The 25,797-nt window shown below is 35.2% G+C and overlaps 1 protein-coding gene across 6 annotated transcripts in view; it reads left to right on the top strand.

Annotated features, from left to right (window-relative positions):
* Positions 1-25,797, top strand: part of LOC103577302 (homeobox protein cut) — a 126,522-nt gene that overhangs the window by 98,127 nt on the left and 2,598 nt on the right. For 2 of the 6 annotated variants that reach the window (XM_014444687.2, XM_053742341.1), the window contains exons 4-8: positions 16,781-17,099; positions 18,255-19,499; positions 24,271-24,631; positions 24,774-25,425; positions 25,505-25,778. In XM_014444687.2, the coding sequence (XP_014300173.1) occupies positions 16,781-17,099; positions 18,255-19,499; positions 24,271-24,631; positions 24,774-25,425; positions 25,505-25,778 (2,851 nt within the window). The remainder of the gene's footprint in view (positions 1-16,780; positions 17,100-18,254; positions 19,500-24,270; positions 24,632-24,773; positions 25,426-25,504; positions 25,779-25,797) is intronic. The other 4 variants (XM_014444690.2, XM_014444689.2, XM_014444691.2 and 1 more) reach the window with 4 other exon arrangements.

Here is a 25,797-nt window from a genome sequence, read left to right on the forward strand (position 1 = left end):
CCGAAACTCAATGTCTGCATGTGGTGATTGCACGTCCTGCCAATTACTTCAATCGAAAATTTGAAATTTCTGGGTATCCATTAAAAATAGCGAAAAAATGTATAGGACCATTTTTGTAGAGGATAAAATTTTTTAATAAAAAGTTCTTACAAATTTTTTCGATATTTTTGATAGATAACCAGAAATTTCAATTTTTAACATGGAGTAATAGGTTCGACCAGCAGTCACCCTACGAGGACATTGAGTTTCGACTTCCATGGTTAAACTATTGATTTTAGAGTAAAAATGTACTAGATCTTTTTTGTAGAGGATAAAATTTCCTAAAAAAAAGTTATTAGTTATTTTGAGCTAGCAGGTATAGTTTGCAAGCACGTGGGCGCCAAAAATAAAAATTTGAAATTTTGCTATTTAAAGTTTATAATGATAATGAAGCAATTGTTATAACAAACAAATCATACAAAATTAGTTTGATCTTAGATTATAGCTTGTAATATAGCCTGTTGAGAAGCGACACGTTTCTGAGCATAGGTATGTAAAGAGATTAGCCCCTTGGGGGTATAACACGAGTAACCGGCACACATGAGCCTCTATGTACTAACGTACTCACGTACAATACTATCCCTGAGGTACTCTTATAGCGGTGTTTATCGATTATCGATAGCCGCTATCGTTATAGTAAAGGGGACGGATTACCGTAAGAGCAAAAATCTCATATTCGCTTGCCTCCATGGCACCTACACCACAACTACACTTTTTACAACTCATATCGAGGGTGCGAGAACTCGCAATGAACGAACCACGATGGAAAAAAAATATAATTTAAATCAAGGGAATAATAGTGCTTCGAGAACGAGAGCTAGTCGAGTACCGATACAATGGGGAAAATCGATGTACTATAAAAACTCTACTCAAGTAGCTTTCCGATCATCCTGTCCTCTCATTTTTTCTACCACTATCAAACTTTTTTTTATAAATATTTATCTTGGTGATTTTATGAAACGGTTATTATTTTAAGATTTTTTTTGACTCTACCGGGCAAACTATCGGAGATATCGGAAAAAATGTAAAGACTTTTTTTTAGCAAATTTAATAGGCTACAAAAAAGGTCCTGTACATTTTTTCTCTAGGATCAATAGCTTAGACACGAGAGTTTAATTTAGTAATTAATTAACATTGTCATTTGCTTGAATTTGTTAAAATGGTTGTTTTAAGATTTTTTTTCGGCTTTACCGCCAATATTATTGGAAATATCGGAAAAAATGTCAAGAGTTTTTGTTACAAAATTTAATGGGTTAAAAAAATGATCTTGTAACAATACCCTCACATGATTACTCGTTCAACTGGTTACTTCATTAAAAAAATTGAAATTTCTGGTTATCTATCAAAAATATCGAAAAAATACAAGACATCTTTTTTTTACCAAATTTAATGGACTACAAAAAAGGTCTCATACATTTTTTGTCTACGATCAATAATTTAGCCGTAAAAGTCGAAGCTCAATGTCCTCATGTAGTGGTCCCTGGTGGAACCTATCCTTCTATTTTAACAATTACAATTGCCGGCTATCTATTCAAAATATCGAAAAAATGTAAGAGATCTTTTCTTTAGTAAATTTAATGGGCTACAAAAAAGGTCCTATACATTTTTGCTCTAAAACCAATAGTTCAGCCGTGGAAGCCGAAACTCAGTATCCGTATGCGGTCATCGCACGTCCAACCAATTATTCCATCTCAAAAATTGAAATTGCCGATTGTCTATCAAAAATATCGAAAAAATGTATGATAACTTTTTTGTAGCTTATAAAATTTCCTAAAAAAAAAGTCTTCTTTTTGTTGAAATCGAATAAATACTTGAGGCGCAACAAAATTCCAATAAAAATTCATAAGACATTTAAATAAACAAATTAAAATGGTGAATTAATTTGTCGCTAATTTATCGAGGCATCGGACAAGTCCCGAAGAGGGCTGCGGAAAAAAAGTAGTTAAGTAGGGTGTACTTGGGGTGTAAGGTCTCACTTACCCTCCGAGGGTGAGTCGAACCCAAGAAATAAAAAGATTTTTTTTTATTTTCAAAGTCTTAAGATCCTTAAACTTCTTGAGTGTTCTTTTACAGTTTTATTTTTTTATTTTGTACAAGCTGATAATAAAAATGAATAGATTTTATTTTAAATTTCGATTAAATAATTGACAAATAATTTAAATTGAAAGCTCGGTTTTTATAATTAATTTAACGTCAGCTCTTAAAGAATTTAACCTGTCATAAATTCAAAATTATATGGAAGATAAATAAAGATATATTATTTAATTAATATATTACTTAATTATTCTTTACATTGAAATATTGTCGTTTAACAAATCTATTAATAAAAATTCAGTTTGACGGCTTGTAAGTTTAATAAAAATTCACGGATTAATAATTTATATGTACGACGTTATTGTCAATATTATTGGATAAATTAATTGCATACTCTTGTCACTTCAATAATGAATTAATGTCATTATTTTTTATTTTTTTTTTTAGAGTATGACCTAATAAATCAAATCAATAAAAAATTTTACGCTATTAATAATCCGCATTATTTAAGCGGCCTCTAGCGGCTAAAATATTAGTCTAATGAAAAAAATATCAAAGACTTTTTTTTTCTAAATTTTGTCAGCTACAAAAAAGGTGCTATACGTTTTAACGCTACCTCAGTTAGATAACCAGAAATTTCCAATTAATTGACGGCGATAAAAAAGCATTAAAACAATTAATTAATTAATCAATTATTAATTCAACTGTCGTGTCTAAACTATCAATCCTAGAGATAAAAAGCAAATGACCTTTCTTGTAGAGGATAAAATTTCCTAAAAAATTGGCTTTGAGAGCATAGTGCCGCGACTAATATTTTCCGAGTTATGGGGAGTTGAAGATAGAGATAGCGGTAAATTTAAAAAAATAATTATTTATAATTCGAATTAAAGATTTAAAGGGAATATAAAATATTAAGCTGATGTGTAACGTTGCAGAAAATTAATCGTGTCCAATATACCGTGGAGACATTAAGCCTGCGGGCTCAAAGACATCAGTATATAGTATAAATGAGGTGGTTTTAGGGATTGGGATCGTAGCCGGTAATTTTCGTACGATTTTATGGGAATTTAAGAATAATTCAATTAGGTACCGGGGATCACTTTCCGAGATATGCTAATTCGCTCCGAGTTTCTCTGCAGTAAGAGCTCTAAAAGTCGATGAGGGTTGAAAAAAAATATAATAATTACGGGGGAGTCTTACCACCTTCCAATTTAAAAATCTAATCTTCAATAATCGTTGCCAGTGTCCACGATGGGGTGTATTAAATATCATTCTAGTCTTCGCCTTCAGTACAGGTACTGGGTATTTTAAAACCTCATTTTCATTCTCCCTGATTTAATTTTCCTAATAGGGTAAAAGTATCAATATTCAAAATTATTTTTACGCGAAAATTGAAATTTCGCTAACCCGGAAAATATTCAATCGTTTTTTCTTTTATTTCTATAAAACTATAAGAGATAGAGAAAAAGTGCCAAAAACTTTTTTGTAGGAAATTTTATCCTCTACAAAATTGATTTCTTAAGTTTTTCCTCTAGAATTGATAATTTGGGCTCTAGAGCTGAAAATCTGAATCACTAATAAAAAAATAATGGGTTATAATAATAAGTAATTTAAAATTAAAATTGGGGCTAAACTATCAAAGATATCAAAAAAATGTATAGAAATAATTTTGTAGAGGATCAAATTTTATAAAAACAACTCTTTGACCTCAAAAAGCCGCCTCGATAATTAAAACCGTAAAACGAAATCTAAAAATAGGGGTATGGATAATTTAAAAATAAGTGATTATTAACCGTCAATTTATAATTATTAATCCATGCGGGTGGCGTTAATTACAATGACCCGGGCAACAGATTACAGATCCTTTAGCTCATGAATCTAATTTTTTTTTCGTGGGTGTCTTTTAGTACAGTAGCTGTTGTAGTTGTCAATCAAATGAGTCCATTGACCTCGATCGACAACTGCCGGCTGCTTCCTCTTATTCTTTACTCGCCCATCGACTGAAATATTATTTTAAACCCACCAGAGTTCACACCAGTTTATATGTATGAATAAATAACAAGTTTTAAAAAATGAACACATTTATATTTTATTTTATTTTGTATTTTTTACCTACAAAATTACCCATAACTCGTTACCTCGTTATTTATTCATCGATGGCACAAACCCTTTTTTAGCAGCCATCCGTTTCTTTTTTAACTTCTTCATTTTTTATTGATTTATCCGGTACTATATATATTTTCTAACAAAGAATATTTCAAATGACAATAATAATTATAATTTCATATTACCTTTAATTATCCATCAATTGAATGAGTAGTAAAAATACTTGACGTTTTTTTGCGCATAACTTTTAAAATATAACTCGCGGCATATATGAGTCAAAGACTTTTTTTTAGGAAATTTCATCTTCTACAAAAAAGGTCCTATACATTTTTTCTCCAGGATCAATAGTTTAACTGTAGAAGTTAAAACTCAGTGTCCTCATGTGGTGATTGCTCGTTGTACTTATCAATCCTTGTTAAAAATTGAAATTTATGGTTACCTGTCAAAAATATCGAAAAAATGTAAAAAACTTTTTTTTTAGTAAATTTGATGAGCTACAAAAAAGGTACTGTGCATTTTTTCTCTAGAATCAATAGTTTAGCCGTGGAAGCCGAAACTCAGTGTCCTCGTGTGATGACCACTCGTCCAACCAATTATTCCATTAATAAAATTAAAATTGCCAGGTATCTATTGAAAATATCAAAAATAGGTATCAGTTTTTTTTTGTAGCTGACAAAATTTGCAAAATAACAATCTCTATTTCATTGATTTTATAATTTTCCTGTAATTGATAGACTGAAAAAAGGTGGAGTGTCAGTGGGTTGCGTGTTAACGTGAAATTGAGTCGCTGTAAACTTTACCGATTTGTAAAAAAGTTTTAACTCTTTTTATATATTTTTCTTTTATTCATTCTCGTTACCGAGGGTTGAAGTAACAATAGATAATAATATAATTTATTTAAGTTATACGTTTTTTTAAAAAAAAACAATACCCAAACTCTCGAGTTTTGTTTTAAAGTTGTTTTTCCGTTTGGATGGTACAATTATCGAATTGCGGGGTGCCAGTCTCCTTTTATTGTTTTATTTTTTAAAACACAAGACACAATCGGTCCCGAAACCGTGGGAAGACGATTAGTGTCATTTGTAGAATGTCGTCGGCACTTTTTTAGCCTGCGCTTGAAGAACGAGTTCGTTACGAGGTCACCGAAATAGTAAATTTATAAAAATTTTAACGATATATTTTTAACTTTATTGTCGTATTGGGATTATTTTAAATATTTTTTTTGTTTTATTTATTTATTTAGTCTTTCCGGTATAGTCAAGAAAAAAAATGTACATTTGACTTTTTACGATGAGACATAATATAAATCTGAGCAATACACTCTTGAGGGACCCCCGGGCGTTTGTCTCCTGCCGAGCAAACGACGCGGTAGCTGATAAAAACTCCAGAGCTTATATTCTTTTTTATTTATTATTAAATTTCTTTATGGGTTTACAACTGGCTGTCAGTGCACTCATACAGATATACATGTATATATATATATATTTATAATATGTATATACATAAAAATCTTTAACTTTAGGTTTTTAGGAAAAAACTAACTATTATAATTTTAATACGAAATTCAGACTTTGCTACTAGAGATAGAGTAAAGTAAGCATAGACTTATTTTTAGAAAATTTAATTTCCAACAAAATTGATCACATGAATTTTTTCGATAGGATCGATAGTTTGGACTCAAGAGCCTAAAATGTAGAAGCTATATTCAAGATTTTATTTTTTTGAGTGATGGGACAAGAACTGCAGTAAAAGTATACGAGATAGCGTAAAAATGTATAGAGATAATTTAGTAGAGAATAAAATTTCCGAAAAAAATTTCTTTGTGACCATAATACCGCATTCATAATTTAAGCCAGTAACTAACGTTAAAATGATTTTTTGTTACAGGTGAGTGCACTATCTAAATCACAGGTGCAAATACTAAATTTGCGGTCACGGGTAAGCGTAGAATATGAAGTCCATTTAATAATTAATCCTACAATTACCGATTTACCCGGAAATCCGGCTTAAATACCTAACTATTGAATTTTCTAAGTGAAAAATAAGTAAAAAATATTTAGTTTGGATTTAGTGTATAAATCGTGAGTTGTAAATGAAGGCGTCCCTCCAGCCCTTTGGCGCCTAGTCCTCTGCAGCCCTTAATGTTGTACTCTTCGAAATGTGGGGGTACAATATAGGGGATAGGGTGGATGGAATCAAATCGATAGCAGACTAAGATATACCTATCAGTCTAATTGTCAGTACAGAAACGGCCCTGGTGCAGAAGGGGGAGGGAGGGAGTAGCTGGGGAGGAAAGGGTGGAAGCGGGAAATATATCGAAGGGTGCGCGGACACCCAAGCAGCAAGAGGTTGGCTGGTAGTATGAGGTTAGCAGAACGGGAACCAGAATGAGGATGAGGATGAGGTTTTGAGAATGAGTAGGGTGAGGGTGGATATATCTAGCGTATAGCTTAATCACCCCCCAAGTTCTTCTTCACCCTTTACGCTCGGCCCCACCAGTCCTCGTCTCTAGACCAAGCGCAATCCACCCGTATTGGTACCTACTCAGTGAGAAAGCTCCTCCAACGGAGAAAGCTCAAACCGATAAACCAAGTGAATGAGTGAGCGAGTATCTCACTTTTACATCCCCCATATACTGACGCCCTTCTCGCCTTCTGCTTCCATACTCGAGTCGCTGGTGAACCTGATGCAAGAGCTGGCCTTCTGAAGTCCAATAATCAATAATTATACTCAAATAAAGACCGGATTGGGGATCAAATCTCCTGCCAATAGTCATGGAGTCAAACCAAGCTAATAGGGTTCGCGTGCTTTTTATTCGCGTTCTTTTGCTTCAGTAGTAAAAGGGTTAAAGTTTTTTTTGTTTTATTCAGATATTTTAGTCGTTTTCTAGTTTTCCCATGTTCTATCAACTTCTGCGATGCGACCTATTAAAAATTTACACACACCACAAGTCTATACAAATTTTTTAAACTTCTCCCACAAAAGGGTTAAAACCGTGTTCTTCGACAAAACAATATTTTTGAGTTTTATTTTAATTTTTTATATTTTTTCCATATTCCCTGCTCTTCCATAGTAATGCCTATTTACAATATACAAAAAAACGGAAGTCTGAATAATAATCAACAAGTCCCCTAGAAGAAGGGTTCAAAGCGTCTTTTTGGCCAAATTTGATTTCTTGATGTTTCATTCCAATAATTTTGGCTTTTCAATTTTTTTCCGTGTTCCCTAATCTTCCACACTGATTCCTATTGACTATAGAAGCAAACTGGAAGTCTAAAAAAAAATTAAAAAGTCCCCCGAAAGAAGGGTTGCAAGCGTCTTTTTGGCCAAATCCGATTTCTGGTCATTGTTATTTAAATTCATGATTTTTTATATTTTTTCCACATCTCCAGGTCTCTTTTTACTTGGCCTAATTATAATTTAACGTCACCGAAAGCTTATAACCAATAAAAAAATTCTCTGACAAAAGGGTTGCCTTAATGTCAAAATCTTAATCCACTCCTTCTAGCTGCTTTCAGATCTCAAATTGATTTTACATCCGTTTCCTGTAAATTGTGATTCACGTGAAAGGACTAGGGTTTAAATTGACGATGGCAATAGCCCAATCGTAGCATCGATAATCGCTAAATTACCTCTGAATGCCAATCCTTTCATCTATTCTAACGTCTCCTCGTATCTCAACATCTCTAGGTCCATCCCAATTCATATCAAGGGTTTTTGTTAAGACAAATAAATTCATTAATTATTTAAATATTAATGCCTCTAGCAACGCCATAAAAAAATCTTCATACGTATCAAAGTTATCCGCTCATTATACAGACCGGGCACCCAAAGGGACACCAAGTAATGAAACCGCAGCAACACACGTACTCTTTTTTATCCTCGTAACGAGCAAGAGCGCCTCAAAGCGAACAGATATTAAAATTAGAGACAGTCCCTCGGAAAAAATAACCTCTGAAATAAAAAAAAACATAACCTAAAAATAAATAAAAAAAAACCATATCTGAGACTAAAATGGCGATTGAAATTTTCTAACTAACTCGTGCAAATAAAAAATTTTTCTCGTGATATTACGTAACGACATTTGTGCCAATCAATGAGAAAGTTCATTAGACCGACCCCTTTTTTATTTTTTTAAATTTGATTTCTTACCCGGGGGTAGATCTCACGATAGCCAGCGCAGTTGTGTTTTCTTTAACTGATAGTATCGTTGAAAAAAAAAATATAAAAAAGCCCTCGCGTGTCGATTTTATTGTAAACTATTGATTATACTGATCAATAATGATTAAAAATGATAACGAATAAATAAATATAAATATTTAATGACCATGTGCGTGAGTGGTTACATCGAATAATAAAAAACTTTATACTTTCTATCTTGTTGTCACATCAGTATATTCCTCCATTTTACTTTTAATAGCGGCATTAAAAAAAAACAAAGCAACCGAGAATAGCATGACGTCATGAGGACACTGGGAGACCAGGACACTAACTACGACGACATATCCCGAGAGTTTAAACCACCCTATTCCTCCACCCTTTATTATTGGTATTCTCGTCGAGGGTTCCACCTCTTTTCTCATCTCTCGTTAGCCCTAGTCACCCCTCCCCCTTACCCACATATGACTACCATATCCTTCGCCTTCTCCTCCCACTGTTCCTTCTCTTACCCTTTTTTAGAAAAATAAAAAAAAGAAACCCCTATATCAGAACCTATACCCTTCATCATATCCAAGCGTAACCACGACGCTTCGACCAACAAACTCGAGTAACCGTAAGGGGACGTTATTCTCACGTATGCAATTTTTTATATTTTTTTTTATTGTACTGTCATTTGTCTCGAGTTTCTCTCCTAGCGAAACTAAGGGAAGGTGCTTTGAATATATATTAAATCACCAAGTCAAAAAGGGTTGTGACTAAAAATTAGTCATGATAAAATTTTGTAATTTTATTAAAAGGGTCATTTTATTTCTGACCTTTTTAAGCCTCCGTCAGACGACATCGCACTCATTTCTGTACCTTTTTTCGCATCAATACAATTATTAGCTTGTATTACGATTATTAAGAACGTGTTAGCACAGTAGAGATGTACCTGGGAAATCTTAGAACCAATTCAGAGTGATGTTAGGGCTACAAATCCCAGTTAGACAACTTTAGGAACTAGGATGAAACCAGAACATCGTTGGTAGACTAAAAATATTTCTAAATTAATTAGTAAAAATTAGTAACAATGAATAGACAGCGTGAAAATGATGTATTGTTGATGAGAACTTTGAGTTTAGCTGGTGGAAAAGTGGCAGCAAGTTTGTGAAGGAGCGTGATAGGTAAAATGGTGGAAAGGGTCGCGCAAAAAGGCCATCAAGCGAATGAGAATCATACAGAAAAGAGAAGCAACAGCAACAGCAGCAGTACCAGAAGCTGGAGTTTGAGTAGTAGAGCCAGAGAAGCTGTACCAGCAGTAGCATTTATTTCACAATCAGCAGCTCTCGAATCGTTGGCATTGTTGCCAGTCGCTTATTGACAGAATAGCTCGATACGAAACGCTCAGCCGCTAATCTCTGACATTTAATGCGCGCTTCTTGCGCTTATATACGCGAGACGTTTTCACATACACTCTGATCTCGTGTGTCTGATTCTCATTGTTTTATACCCCTCGCTATACATATTCCAATACATACACGTACACATATATTATCTACAATTATTATATTTTTAAAATAATAGCTTGTGCATTAAAAATATCTTAACGTCAACCTTGAGCCGATCTAACTCGCAGAATAATCTAAATTATTCCAAGTGTTCTAACACATTCCCTAGTTCTCTATTATAAGGGTTCCTATTGGAAATCCCTATAAAGATTCCCACATGGCGTTTTCAGATGGGTTCCCATATGGTTTTCTCTAGGAATTCACCGTAGATTACTATAGACTCTTTAATGGTTTCCCACAGCAATTCACACCTTGCCGAATCTATGTGGGAATTCAAGTATCCCGTTTCCTATACGGAATCCCGATAGAGGAGTCTAATCTCTTATGCTTTTCCATATGGATTTCCTACATGGAAATTCATGTACCCAGTTTCCCATATGAATTTCCTATGTGGGAATCTAATTATCCAAAGTTTCACAGATGGATTTCTTCTATGGAAATTTAGGAACTCATACTGAATCCATAGTTTTCTATAGGATTTCCATGCATTTCCATGTAACGTTTACACGGATTTTTTCAAATTCTTCTATTATGATCCAAAGGTGTCCAAGTATCCAAGCACCACCTTTACACGCAGATCTTAGACTGCAACAAGAATAAATGTATTGAAAATCTAAAAATAATATAAATGTCATAAATTTAAATACATTAAAAAAATATTAAATTAGATTACTGCGCATTAAAATATTAAAATTAATAAATGAGTAATGAGAAGCAAAAAGAAATTAACGATTTAATTCATATATAGGATTTATTATAAAATACTTTTCCTCAACTCGTCGAATGTGCCAATAAATTTTAAAACTCACGTCCGGAATATTCTTTCCTCAATAATACCTTCCACTCATTTCAACTCTTCTTTTTTAACCACTATTATTATTATTATTATTATTATTATTATTATTATTATTATTATTCTTTTATTATTTCATTTTACCCTTTTCTTTTTATCAATCCTTTTTTGGCTCCTTCTTTTTATATATATATATATATAAATATATCGGACGTTGCGGACATTGCGAATTTCATAGAGCATTACGTATGGTAGAACAGACATCTCCGGTGTCTTCTCCCCTGACGTCCAAACCTACCACTTCTCATACCTACCACTCATATATGCCTTTTTACCTCTTTCCACCATCCTATACCAACCTCTTTTACATCGTCGTATTCTACCGTTCGCTTTTCTACTCCCTCCTTTACTCCATCTCTACCACCTCCTCAACCTCCATCTACATCTCCTCCACCTCTTTCACGTCTTTCTCATACCCAGTACTCTTTACCCGTTCAATATTTCTCTCTGGTGAATATCCCAAGCTAATATATGGTTTCTACCGTGCTACGCACTCGCCGAACCATGTATATCACATATATATAAATATATATATATATATACACACTTGGATACGTATTCATAAACGCCCCGCGACCATAATGCAAATCAGAGACTTTGTGGTTCAATATTAATTTTATAACTTTAATTTACAATTTACTGTTCAATTTCCATTCGTTCAAAAATTTTTAATTGCTACCCACCAATTCATGTTACCAAATTTCAAATAAATACTTAATATTCTCGATGGTCAATTTAAAATTAGCGCCCAATTATAAGAAGAAGTAATCTTACTGCAGTGCCTTAGTCAAAATGCTTTTTATTGACATCAGTAGCACTCAGTATGGCGCCAAGTTAAAAATTGGAGGGCAGCTGCAATTATTTATAAAATTCGTTATCTGCGAGTAGAAGAAAAAAAATGTAAATAAAAACCCTAACAATGTAATATATAAAGCGGCCATTATTCCGAGGTTGTTATTATGAATATACATATTTTTTAGTAAGTTTAAACATAACGATAAGTTACACGCGTCCAAACGCGTAACAACCCCCATCGGCAAGGTGCTTCGTAATAAGCATAAATCCTCAGCGGGCTTATCTAGCCTCGCGCCCCCAGAAGAACGCTAAAATAAAATATCACAGCCTTCCCAACCACTTTTCCCCCTTAGACGGTCCTATCCCCTACCCCCAGCGGCACGATCGCACAATGCGAAGGAGACTACCCTTATGTAGATACGCCACATACTCGGCTAGGCGTTCGCTAACCCCTTACTGAAAAAAACTCCCCTCCTCAGCTGGGAGCGGTCATTTTTTTGGACCTCTTCCGACTGGTTCTATACTGAATCTCTGGGGAGTCCGTCCACTCTTTCCCTCGCTACTCGGCTTTCTGATAAGTTTGAATAAAGTGGATCTCTACGTAGTGGTCCAGGGGGCTTTAGTTAGCCAGAATGAGATGCAAAAGGTAAAAATGAAAATAAAGTTAAAAAATAAAAAAAAAAACAAACAGAAATACCAGGAGGTGGTGATGCTGGGGAGGGAGCTGATAAAAAAAGATAAAATCTGGGAAAGAAATAAACTACTCGTAATTTGGATTGCGTGGGTATGAAATAAGAGTAATAGAGAGCGAGATCTATTGAATGCGATTGGAGATTGAATGGGTAGTTTGGCTGGTATGGAAGTTGAATTGCCAGGATTTGGATATGCGGTAAGAGATTTCTCTGTGTTTTCAGATTATTAGTACTCGTAGTTTTTTATTTTTTTACGGTAATTAGTAATTAGTCGCTCGTAGATGATGGAAATCGATTTTTTCAGTCAATGCTTGGACTTATTTAGTCAATGCAAAAAATTATTTAGATCGAAATTAAGACTTTTGGGCGTTCGAGCCAGTAATTAAATTTTTAATCCACACTTGGGATTATTCAGATTTTTTATACTAAATTTTGTAGCATCTTCTGAGCTTTTTAACATCCAAGCAGACATTTCGTATCTTAAACTCAGACGATCGTGTTTGGACCTTCGAGCCTCCACTTGTAAATTTTAGCCCTCGCTTAGACTTTTTGGTACATGTTTATAAGAAGTTTCAGGGCATTGATTTTCTTGAACTTCATTAGAAATTTCCAACTCAAATTTAAATCTCTAAGTCAACAATTTCACCTAAAAGTTAACGCTTTGAACAAAAAAGTTGGCATAAAATCCATTGTGAGGATAAAATTATCTTTCGTAGTATGGAATATTATTAAAAGTAACTTGAATCCAGTATCTCCATTCAACATAACACAATTAAAATAAATTACATCCCATAACTCAAACTTGATAAAACAAACTATATTAAAAAACAAGGAACCAAAATTATAATGAGTATTGCATCGAATAAACAATAAACCCAGCTATACGCTCACACACACAGACACACATATTCGAAGCCGCCCGTAGGCCTTTTTAGATGTACGTAACTATCGAGGTGTTTGGATATCGGCGGCATAAGCCGAAGGGGGTAAAAGTTACAGCCGTAGCCCGGGAGGGGTAGAATCGGAGGCAGTACAGAGTGGTATAAGGTAAAGGGTTGGAAGCCCGATCAGTCATTAGACAAGTGGGTATTCACATATATCGAGTTGTAAAATCGATAGGGGTGTCCGTTACCCGTATCCCATAAGGGAGCTCTCTATTTCTCTCACTCCCCCTGACATCCCTGCTCTTATTCTTACTATTGTCGTATAGACTCATCTGTCTAGCTCCTTCACTCACAACGAGATATCAGTTGTTACTCTTCGTCTCCCGGTTGCTTTAGCTCTTTCTCTCGACGTGCCAGCTCGCCACCAACCTACTGATGCTTCGTATCGTTCTCAATCCTCTAGCATCTCCCATCTCCCATCCAACCGCTACCCATCTCGCAGCAACACTAGCCCCGGTACGAGTAAAACCACCCCGAAATACCTCATACCACTAGCTGGCGCCCACCGGCACCCACTACCTCACTCTCACCCGTTCCTTCGACTCCTTCCATAGCTTCTTCCTCACTCCACATCAAAATCACCCTCCTACTCTCAACTACCCGCCGAACGTATCCAGTCCTTGCATATTAATCCTGCCCATAATTCCCACTTCCAGTTTCGGGCAACCCTTCGACTCACTCTTTCTCCTTCCCTCTCTATCACCCTCAAAGCTACCGAACTATACCAACCCGTCCGACGATGCACAACATAGAATAAGAGAATGACAAAGATACAATACTAAAGATAACGCGCAGTATGAATGAGATGGAATAATGTATATAAATGTTTTAAATATATATCTACATATTTCTGCGTGTGTATGTGTATGGTGGGTATTAGAATGAGAGGACAATTGAGTTTTTTTTTATCACAATAGGGGAATGAAATATTTCGTGTAAGGATGGAATGAATCATAGAAAATAAAACTTTTATTTTTAGTTTCATTCGTTAAATTTAACCCGCATTTTGACATTTTTAGCCTAGATTAGGACATTCCAGCCTTTGTTAGGATTATTTATACCCATACTGAAACACTTAGCGGTCCATGTTAGGACACTTTAGTCCGCGCTAAGATTGATTGCACCCATATCTAAAATACTTTAGACCATGTTAGTATTATTTATGCCCATATTAGGACAATTTATTACGACACTATAACAATTTAAAGCCATGTTATAGCATCATCATTTAAAACTTTTTAAAACAAATAATAAACAAGAGCCATCTTGAATCATATAAGCATAAATGAGTTCTGACGTGATTGTAATATCACTTGGGAGTAAGACAGAGATAAAATTAATATATACCTCGTTGTTATGTATACATATATATATATGAGAATAAAATACAAACTTGCGTGGGTTCGTGAGCGACTATCGTAAGGGGGTGCCGTTCTCGGGTTACGCGTGTGCGCGCAACGGAGATTGATTATACTAGAGTAGAGAAAATGTGATCAATAGGGACGGGCAAACAAAAGCCCGGTCACGATGCAGATATGAAAAATTTTCGCTTGGGGATTAACCCAAGGGGGATGCCGATGTGCTAGCGGCCTGATATTCGTCATCTGAAACCACTGGCGACGCGGGCCACCGTCCCGTCTGTTAGATATTTGATGTTTTTTAGTTTTTTATCTGTATTCAAGTTCATGATAGCGTCTAAGAGTTGTCCAACTCCAACAAACTTGCCACTTATGATCGCACGTTAATAGTGTTCGTCATTAGTAAGCGTTATTAGGGAGGCTTTCGAAGCCTCAGGGAAGGACAGGTGGAAAATTAACACCAGACGATCGATCTTCACTCAACCACTTCCCCTGAAACAATTTGCAAAGATTATCAATATCATTTTCTAATTATCGGTTCGAATCGATTTATACTTCTTTTTTTAGATTAATTTCAAAGTTTGTGTTGTAAATGATCATTGATTTCTGACAATGAAAAGGGTTTATTTCCCAGTAGGATTAATTCTGTCTCGGGAATACTTGATCGAAATTTGTATTCGAGTTGTATATAGATTTCATCCACTTGATATCGCATCTCATTGTTCAAGCTCCAACTCAGTTAGGAACAAGCTTAGAAAAGTCTCAAGTTAATAATTTATCAAAATATATATTTTGACAAATTGGCCCTTCTTACCCCAATAGATGAAATTAAAATTTTATTAAAACTGATCCAGTCCATCTTACTTCGTAAAATACTCAAAAAAAAAAAAACTCGTAAATTAATCATCTGTCTAATAACAGACGGCCCGAGGTCCTAAAGATTCACAATTTGGCCGGCTAATTTTTTTTTTAACAAAAACTAATATCATTATTGATTCCCAGCCGTTAATTTGTGATGTTGACAACGACAATTACATAGAAAGCAAAAAAAATAACCAACATGCAATGTTAAATTATTGATTCTGTAAACTGAGGACAATCGACACGTAATCTACTGTCTCTGTCTAACTCATTTTCCTATAACACAGCCCTCACACACAGTAATATATAATTCTGCTACCTCATTTCTCATGTACTACCGTTTGTTAAAGCGCCCAATGGATAAATAAACCAACTACAAACAGACAAGTTCGTGCGTCAAGGTTCATCGATCTCTTGCAGTGTTAACCACTAATAAATTCAATCGATCAAATAAAAAAAATATCCATAAATAAATAAACAATCAGTTGATCAACTCGACCAAATAATAAGTCAACTAAATAATAATTTATCAAGATACATGTTGAATGTAGGTGGAAAATTGAGGTCCACGATTAACTCATCGAACCAAACCGAACGCGGAAATGCGAATAATAGGAGAAAACAATTGCTGCGATCGTTTACCCCAGCGCGGCATTTACCACCATCCGAAACCCGTTCACCGTTCACTTCTGACTCCTGTTTCCACTAGATCCCGAACCTCTGCTGCACCCCTCCCAACTCCCACAAACCCTCTGTTACCTATTCGCACACGGGACGCTAAACGCATTCGTGATTACTCGTGCAAATATATTGCGTATTGATAGCATTTAAATCCAATTCTCTTTATTACACTTTAACCTACATTCTAAATTTTTTAATTCTCTTCTTTCTTTTTACATCTACAAGCTTTGAAATCTGTTACAGTTCAAAATTACAACATCTTTGGTCCTTCGAGCCATTATTTTTTTGTAAATAACTAGTCGAATTTAGCGATTCATAGGTTTTTATTAAACAGTCGATACAGTCCGTTGATTTGAAGGTATAAATAAGTAGACGACGTGGCCCGTCGATCAAAGACCACGCTATACACACATCGATGACGCTATTACGTTTTTTTAATACATGATAACGTGAGAATTAGGTTTATGATATTATTTCAATCGATCGGTGGTTTCTTTTATTGTTACTTGCTGTAAGCTCTACTTAACATCGATTTAATTTACATTGTATGTATTAGAAGGTAAAGTATATATTATATGTATATAAATTCATTAAACCTTATTGTCAATAATCGATACAAGGCGTTTTAACCCACATTATAAAACTGTAAGCGTATTGCGCCCATGTTAGGAATCATTCTAACCAGGAAAATTTTTCTGCTCAATTTCAGATTAACCAATTGGTAGAAGAAGTAACGAGGTTACAACAAAACTTACAAAGACTTCAAGAAACAAGTGCTGCGACCACAGCACGGCTTGAAGAAGAGCTCGAGTCCCGACGACAGCAAATCAACCGACTGGAAGCAAAGCTTGACCGGCAGCGTGACTACGATGATCTTAAGCGCGAAATAAGTGTTCTGCGTTCGGTTGATCTCTCACAGATTCCCACGGGGGAACCGGGCAAGAGTCTCGAACACTTGCTGATGGAGCGAAGCAAAGCTCTCCAGCAGGCCGAGACCTTAAAGCCGTCGACTACACCTGATACCGTCGGTAAGTTTAAAACTTTTAAATTCATTTTCCATATTTTTCTAATCGCCTACGATTCACTATCGAGCTAACAATTCATGACTCCCAACATAAATATGTGATAACACGATCATTGATCAACTTGATGATGTATATTAAATTACTCTCTACCTTACATGTTATTATTTATGCTAGACAAGTTGATAAATAAATAAAATAAATAAACTCTCTCGTACACATTAATAAAGTTCAATGAACTAGCAGATAATTTAAAGACTACATTCATTCAATCATTTTGTTCATAGACCACTTTTTTTTTATGCCGCGACACGCACGTGAACCCACCGTTCCGTTAAAGCAAACAGATCTTTATTATTATTTTTTTCTTATTTATACAAAAGACTGAGGTTTAAAATAATAATTAAATGGCTGTTACTAATCCTGACTCTCTTTCTTCTGGTAATAAAGGGGCTGATTTTTAAAAAATAGCAATAAAATATTTATTAATAAATAAAATGAAGACGCAATCGTAAAAATAACTCGGCTTGCTTGCTCTTGTGTCACTTAACTCTATTTTTGTCTCCACGTCATTCTCACTTGATCGCTTATCCATTCTCATTCCACACTTAAATTATGTATTTACAGTACCAATCATTTATTTCAATAAAATCATATTTATTTTATATTTTTATCTTTACTCTTTTTTATATTAAATGATCGGCACTGTAATAACGCTAATGCACTAACTCTGGCCGCAATATCCTAAGTATCCCTTTGAATCCATCGATATGTTATATTTTAATTCTTTTGTCTGGAAATCGATTTCAAGAATCGGGTGATAGCAAAGAGATTATTATTTTTTTTAACCTCTGCTGGATAATTTCCTTGAATTCCTAACTCTTAAGCTCCTCAACTCCTTATTCCGTGAAAATTCTAAGCTCCTAGACCCCTTGGGCTCCTAGTCCTTGAAAGTTCCAGTTTCTTGACTCTGGAAAAATAGCCAATGCCCTGAGAGATTTAAAAAAAAAATAATATCAAGAACGAAATTTGAAGGAGAGTCTGGATTAGAATAGACTCAATTCAAATCACATAAAAAATATAATCCCCAACAAAAGCTCGAGGTGGTTTCGTGGGTATAAATTGGGAAACGGTGAATGAAAAACTATTTGGTGGTTGCAGGTGGACTCGCTTCGCCCCTGCATCGCGCCTCGACCGCGTCACCCCACGTCACGGGAGGTGTTGGTATTGGTAGTGTTAGTGGTGGAAGAAGTACAACACCTGCATCCATAACTGGAACCCATCCATCGACCACATCAACATCAACTCGCCTAACTCCAACGCCAACTGGCGCCCAAAGTATCCTATTTCCACCACCGCTCCAAAATGTTGAGACCTTTGGTTCATTTTTGGGCGAAGAGATCGTTGCCAATTGGCGTCGATCTCTCGAACGTTCGATAATGAGCCAGCAAACAAATTCCTCGACCTTAACCTCGACCACATCGACCTCTGTGGCCGTACAATCCTTAAATATTCAGCAGAGTACCCAATCCACCATTGGCGCCCAACCAATAGCTACAATAGCATCTACACAAGTTAATAACGCAGCAATACAATCATCAAATCATCATCTACCGTCTCCGTCAACAGATCCAGTATCATCAGCATCAACGACGTCAACATCCACCTCGATCAACCCAGCGCCAGCTAAGTCAGTAACTCCAATCACCAGCTGTGTTATTGATGCGTCTGAAAAAGCTCCAACGCCCATTCCGGGTCACGAGACTCCAGCTCCACCGACACCCACTTCAACAGGTGCACTGACATCTCCATCAAGTCTTATGCAGCCTTCAGCAATCTTAGAAGGCAACAGCATCAGTAGTCTCAGTCAAATGAATGGCTCATTGATCATGGCGCCCAAGAGTCCCGATGAGTGTCACAACAACAATAATAACAACAGCCATCATCTGACAAACAATAACAGTATTGGACTGAGTGTCCTTGACACACTTAAGTCACCATTTAGGTTTGATGATCGTAACCATCCGTTCCGATTCGGCGACGAGTTTGGGGCTGCAGGCATGGCTGGCCGTCTTGGAGAATCTTTAATACCAAAAGGTGATCCCATGGAGGCACGTCTCCAAGAAATGCTGAGATACAATATGGACAAGTATGCCAGCCAAAACTTGGACACTCTACATATCGCAAGACGAGTGCGCGAGTTGCTGTCAATACACAATATTGGGCAGCGATTATTTGCCAAATACGTACTGGGTCTTAGTCAAGGAACCGTTAGTGAGTTACTGAGTAAACCTAAACCTTGGGATAAACTTACGGAGAAGGGACGTGACAGCTATCGTAAAATGCACGGATGGGCATGCGATGAGAATGCCGTACTGCTACTCAAGTCCTTGATACCCAAGAAAGGTGAGTTATTAATCTTGTTACATCACCTAACCAGTACCTAAATTGATCCCTTACCCAAGTCCTTGGCAGCGGTTGGATTTTTCTTGGAATGTATCTCTTGATCTTTTAAATTACAACTAGCCCGTTAATTTTCACTGGGCTGATTTCGGGGTATTATGAATTGGGTCGATTTCGGGCAAAATTGATGTGGGCCAATTTCGGCCATAATTAAAATTGAAGCGCCATGTCATGAGTCATTATTTAACAGTTATTAATAATTAACCCAACGCTTACTAATCCAACCTTTGCCAATGACTTAGCACATGCATTTTATCATCTAATACGAGATAATATATAATTTTAATAAATAATCGTAGATAAGATTAATTGATGTTGATTTAATTAATACAAACCAGTTGGGTACCTGGTCGCTATTGATTGTTCTGCTTTTGGCAGCCATATTGTTTAGACTAATAGCTCCTGGGAATAGGCTGCAGGGTGTGAGGAAGTAAGAGATGAACGTAGTTGGGGGTTTGACGGGTTTGAGGGTTTCTATGTCTATCTCACGTTATTCTTACTCTTACTCTCTTGTTGGGTTTAAATTAAGAGGGGAGTTAATAAGTTCCGGGGTAAGATGAGCCGATTATTTTTTTAATTAAATTCTTTAAAATAAATACAAACTAAGCTTAGCTTAAATATCTACTATAAACTAGGTTAGATTATAAAGCAATCGGTAATTCGAAATATCAACATTATGATTTTTTTCAATTGCTCATTACTCGGTTTATATTGACAATAAATATGAGTTGTGGGTACTCTTCCCAGAGGATTTTCAACTCTCTACAACTTCAGTCCTTACAAATTTAGTCGTACGGTCAACCGTTTCCGGGATATTAGTAGTCGTCATAAAAACGTGAATTGCAAAAACTTGGGTTTTTTGTATCTAATCACTTTAGATTAATTTTTATTAGCATACATATTGCGTAATATATTTTTTGACGATTCATTATACCCTACATTCTTTGATACAATAAAAAATATCAGTGTCCTTGTTGATATCCGGTGGAATGTTTAAAATATGAGGCAAATATTAGTCGGGACAGCTAATGAGTACATATCGTCGTGCGTCAATGGATTGTCGGTTTCCGTTGGGCTGTAACTGATAATTTTTTTTGTCATTTATTAAAAACGGGAAGAAATAAAAATGGCCATTAATTAAAAGTAAATGATAAATTACGTGTTTTAATTTCGATTGGGCAATAAAATATCGAGGAATCAGCAATCGATGGGTTGTTATTGCCACCACAAAGTTTGTCGAGTAGAGAGTTAGTTCATAGCAGTCAAGAAGTCCCTCAGAAGTCAAGGAGCCACAGAATTGGGAATAAGAGGCAGCCGCTCGTGGTTTTCTATTATCGTCGAGTGACAAATCTCAATAACTTTTGTCTTTAAACCCTTGAAATGTTAAAAATAATAATTGAAATATTAATACAATACTCGCGAAAAAAAAATGTTTAACCGAGCATAAGACAATGAGACAAAGACTCGAATATATAAATTACAATATCGAATAATTTTTTATTATTGTTATTACTTTTTGCTTTACTCAGTTTCCTTTTATCGTTTGCGGTTTGTTTGCGCGCTAACGAGCCCCTTTATCGCGATTGAACGGCTTTCTATTTTTTTTAATTTATTTTTATTAATAGGATCTTTTTTTCTTTTTGAAGTCAACGCCTAGACGATTGATTAAATTTTATTTAATTTTATTGAAATTTTAAAAGTATCGATTTTTTGTTGTAATTTTCAATATCGATATAAATCGATTTTGTTTAAATCGATCTATCGATTTTAGGCTGTATATTGACTTTATAGATGCGATATATCGTATGTATATGATTCAATTTATCGATTTTGTTCAATTCGATTTATCGATTTTAGTCGATTCGATTTATCGATATTGTTCGATTCGATATATCGATTAATGTGACGTAATATCGATTATATTCGATTCAATAAGTCGATGTCGGTCTTATTCGATAAGTTGATGAATTTAATCGATAGATTAATATCGTGATTCGATACATAGATTGTTACCATTCGATACATCGATTGTTATCATTCGATATATTGATTTTTATCATTCGATATATCGCTTGTTAGTATTCGATATATCGATTGTTATTATTCGATATATCGATTGTAATCGTTCGATTTATCGATTTTTATCGTTCCATATATCGATTGTTATCATTCGATACATCGATTGTTATTATTCGATATATCGATTGTAATCGTTCGATATATCAATTGTTATCGTTCGATATGTCGATTGTTATCATTCGATACATCGATTGCTATCATTCGATGCATCAATATTTTTATTTAAATATAGGCGGGAAAATGTCAAAAATTTAAATTTTTTAAATTAACGGAAATTGAAATTTCTTAAATTGAGAAATTCTTCTTTCTTATTTTCTGATATCTTTGAGGTGAGAAAGGTGAAAAAAGTGATGAAAAAAATTACAAAACGACAAATTGTTTTCGTGTGAATTTTTCTATATATAGATTTTTTTTTCTTTTTTATTGAGCGAATAATAAGAATTATTTATTGAGAAATACAATTGTTACCGAGCTTAAAAAGATTGTCTATCGGTACATAAATAATATAAACATACAGTAATAGAATATAGAGTTTTAGTATCCGTGCGAGCCGGTTCGCCGCGCATTGTTGCGCACATCATCATCATCATCATCATCATCATCATCATCGTCATTATCATTATTATTATCAACTTCTTTTAATTTTCGTCTAACTTATTTCAATCATTCAGTACAATAATAACGTCTACACAAACACTGCTCACAAGAATAAGATACATACAATAAAAATAATAATAATAGTAATGAAATGAAAAACCAAGACTCGTAAAATGATAAAATCTTGTTGCTAATTAACTCAACTGTATTTGTGACTTACGTTAAGACTAATTTGTCAGAGAAATTTTATTTTATATATAATTTTTTTTTTCTTAACAATACAATTCTCAGAGAAAGATATAAAATTTTATATAATTATAATATATATTTATAAATAATTACCGTTATTAATTATTTTTAAATTAAAAAAAAAATTTATGTTATGACTGAATTTTTTAATTAAATAGAATTTTTAATTTAAATATAGACTTTTATTTGATTCGATGTTCTCTTAGATTTGGATATCGATTGATATAAAATCGATATATCGATTGCACTGTCTTCGATATATCGATTGTACTGTCAGTAGTCAGTTTATCAATTGTATATATTCCGTCTTCAATGCATCGAAAGTCGATATAACGATTGAACTGTCATCGATATGTTGATTGTACCGTCTTCGATAAATAAAAAAGATCGATTTATAAAATCAATCATTCTCGAAATTTATCAGTTCGACCATATATCGAATCAAAAAAATCGATATATTTAAAAAAATTTTTTTTTACAAAATTTAACAAAATACCAAAAAATAACGTAATCACAAGATATTTAAGCAACTTTTTTTAGTATTCAGTTTCCCACGTTAAACAATAACCATAAATAAGTCTTGCTTTATTATTCTTATTATCATCATTATTTAAAAAGTTTTTGTGTCTCGAGGAGTCTTTTGTTACTGATTGCCCAACGTGATGTTTAATTTCATTGTAGTCATTACGCAGTTACAATCCACACACATAACACATATATATGTATATACAAAAATATATATCCATACATGTATTTAAAAGACTTAGTAAGTATTTTTCATTATCCCCTTTATAGTTAAGCGTAATTCGAAAGTAATTAATGTGAATCAGACCTCGTCGAACGGACATCTCCTTCCTTTTTAAAACCAGGGCCCTGATGTTTGTTTAATTCGATCCCAGCGACGACGATCAAGGCCAATCGCCGCGGACCGAAACGACTATTTAATAAAACATATATGTATGTACACATATATATTTATACACACATATATGTATGTATATTTCATCTTTATATAACTCTCCCATTTATGATTTTTTATCCCAAGACTATTTCGGGGAAATGGTTAAAAGGAAATAAAAAAAACTACTAAACGTTGGAAGTAAAGCGAAAGACTGATGATAGAAGACCTGGCTTACAATGAAGTCTTTAATGACAAGTTCGCCTCACTCCTTACTCTAAAACTCTCGCTCTACTCCATGACTAAGAAGAGAAGAGTTTGGGCGGTTGTCTCCTAGTCGTTAAACTCCGACACACGACGGCTATTTAGTCAACTTACTGTTACTCTATTTTATCAGCGACTATCATAATAATCAACCTCATAAATCATCGATATAATTAACAAACTTTTGTGTAATTTATTATTTATTAAAACGTAGATTAATGATAACTTTTAAAACATCCAATTTTATGATGTATTTTTTCAATCATTAAAGTGGAATGTCTTAGCTCAGATATTTAAAATTGGGTATTTATATTTTTACGGTTTATGAGTAATTTTTCGGTAAATATCAAAACAAAGTATGGGTTGTCGGTATTGGTTCCAATGGAAATTTAATTCCCTACAATTTTTGTCTGATTAAATTTTTTCCTCAGGCGAATGGTTTTCGAGAAACGGGCACGTGGCATAAGAACGCGAATTGAAAAAAAATTTCTTTTACTTAAAATCAAGAGTAATTAGAATCACTAGGTATCATTTTTCATCGAACCTGTAGTTTTATCAATCCAATAAATAATATTAAGAAAACCAAAAATCAATGAGAATACACCGCAAGTTGTGCCTTACTTATAGATTATGTTTCAGGGAAAGAACAAGGAATCCCAGCATTCGCACGTGGGCCAACGGAGGGTGCGCCGACGGACATTAATGACGAGCGAATTGCCCATATGCTCAATGAGTCGAGTCAGCATCTACAACATCTGTCACGTGAGCACGATACCTCGAATGACGCTGACAGTAAGAGTCCTAGTCGATTAGGATGCCCGAGTCCCTTCGGCAAAGACAGGTACGACAGCCAGAATCGTCGAATCAAAAAGTACGAAAATGATGACATTCCCCAAGAAAAAGTTGTGAGGATTTACCAAGAGGAGCTGGCTAAATTGATGGGTCGTCGTGTTGATGATCTGCGCGGACCACGTGATTTCGCGCCCAGGTAAAATATCAGCAATTATTCTCATGTTTAAATCCCCTTATCGCAGTTCTTAAACTTTGTGACTCGTGGGTTTAAATAATCACTCCCTTAGCAGCCCGATTGAAATTCAATGAGGACAGCATCGTAACGCAATTAATCGTAGTGCGATGTTTTCACATTTTTTCAGCGCGAACCAGGGTCTCCAGGGTATGGAACGCACCCAAGATGACATTAGAATGGCCTTGGATGCGTACCACCGTGAGCTGCAGAAGCTCAACGCCGCACCTGGTCAAAATGCCACGCTGACGGGCATCCCTGGTCTGCCAACACTCCCAGGTCTTCTGGCTCTTCACCAGCAAGCGCTCCACCAAAACCACCTGTCATCCAATGGGGCAGGAGTCCAAGACCTGAGTCTTGGCAAAGTAGACTCACGTACTAAGCTAATGAATGGAGTCTCAGAGGAGGAGAAAGAGAAGATGGAGGAAGCAATGCGGCATGCGGGCAGCGCGTTTTCTCTTGTCCGACCTAAACAGGAACCTGGGACTCAATCAACTCCTGGGGGATCTAGTGCCAGCTCACCGCTTGGCAATTCTATTCTTCCACCAGCAATCAATCCAAGTGAGGAATTTGCTGGTGCAGCAGCTGCGAGTCCTCTACAGCGAATGGCATCGATCACCAACAGTCTGATCAGCCAACCGTCCACCCAGACCCACCATTCATCAAACCAGCGGCCGTTGAAAGCCGTCTTGCCACCAATAACGCAGCAGCAATTTGATCTTTACAATAATCTTAATACCGAGGATATTGTTAAGAGGGTAAGGAAATACGTAAGTTCATTTTAATAAACTAAACAGTACAGGCATTCCCTAACCTTTGTACCTCCTTGAATTACAGGTTAAGGAGCAATTGTCACAGTATTCCATATCACAGAGATTGTTTGGCGAGTCCGTTTTAGGACTGAGTCAAGGATCAGTCTCTGACCTTCTCGCTCGACCAAAACCCTGGCACATGCTAACCCAGAAAGGCCGTGAGCCTTTCATACGCATGAAGATGTTTTTGGAAGATGAACAGGCAGTCCATAAGCTCGTCGCAAGCCAATACAAGATAGCACCAGAGAAATTGATGAGGACTGGTGGCTACGGCGGCCTGCCTCGTAAGTTTAACTCAGGTCATTGTTTTATTTTTTT

The sequence above is a fragment of the Microplitis demolitor genome, chromosome 10 (genome assembly GCF_026212275.2).
Source record: "Microplitis demolitor isolate Queensland-Clemson2020A chromosome 10, iyMicDemo2.1a, whole genome shotgun sequence".
Lineage (NCBI taxonomy): Eukaryota > Metazoa > Arthropoda > Insecta > Hymenoptera > Braconidae > Microplitis > Microplitis demolitor.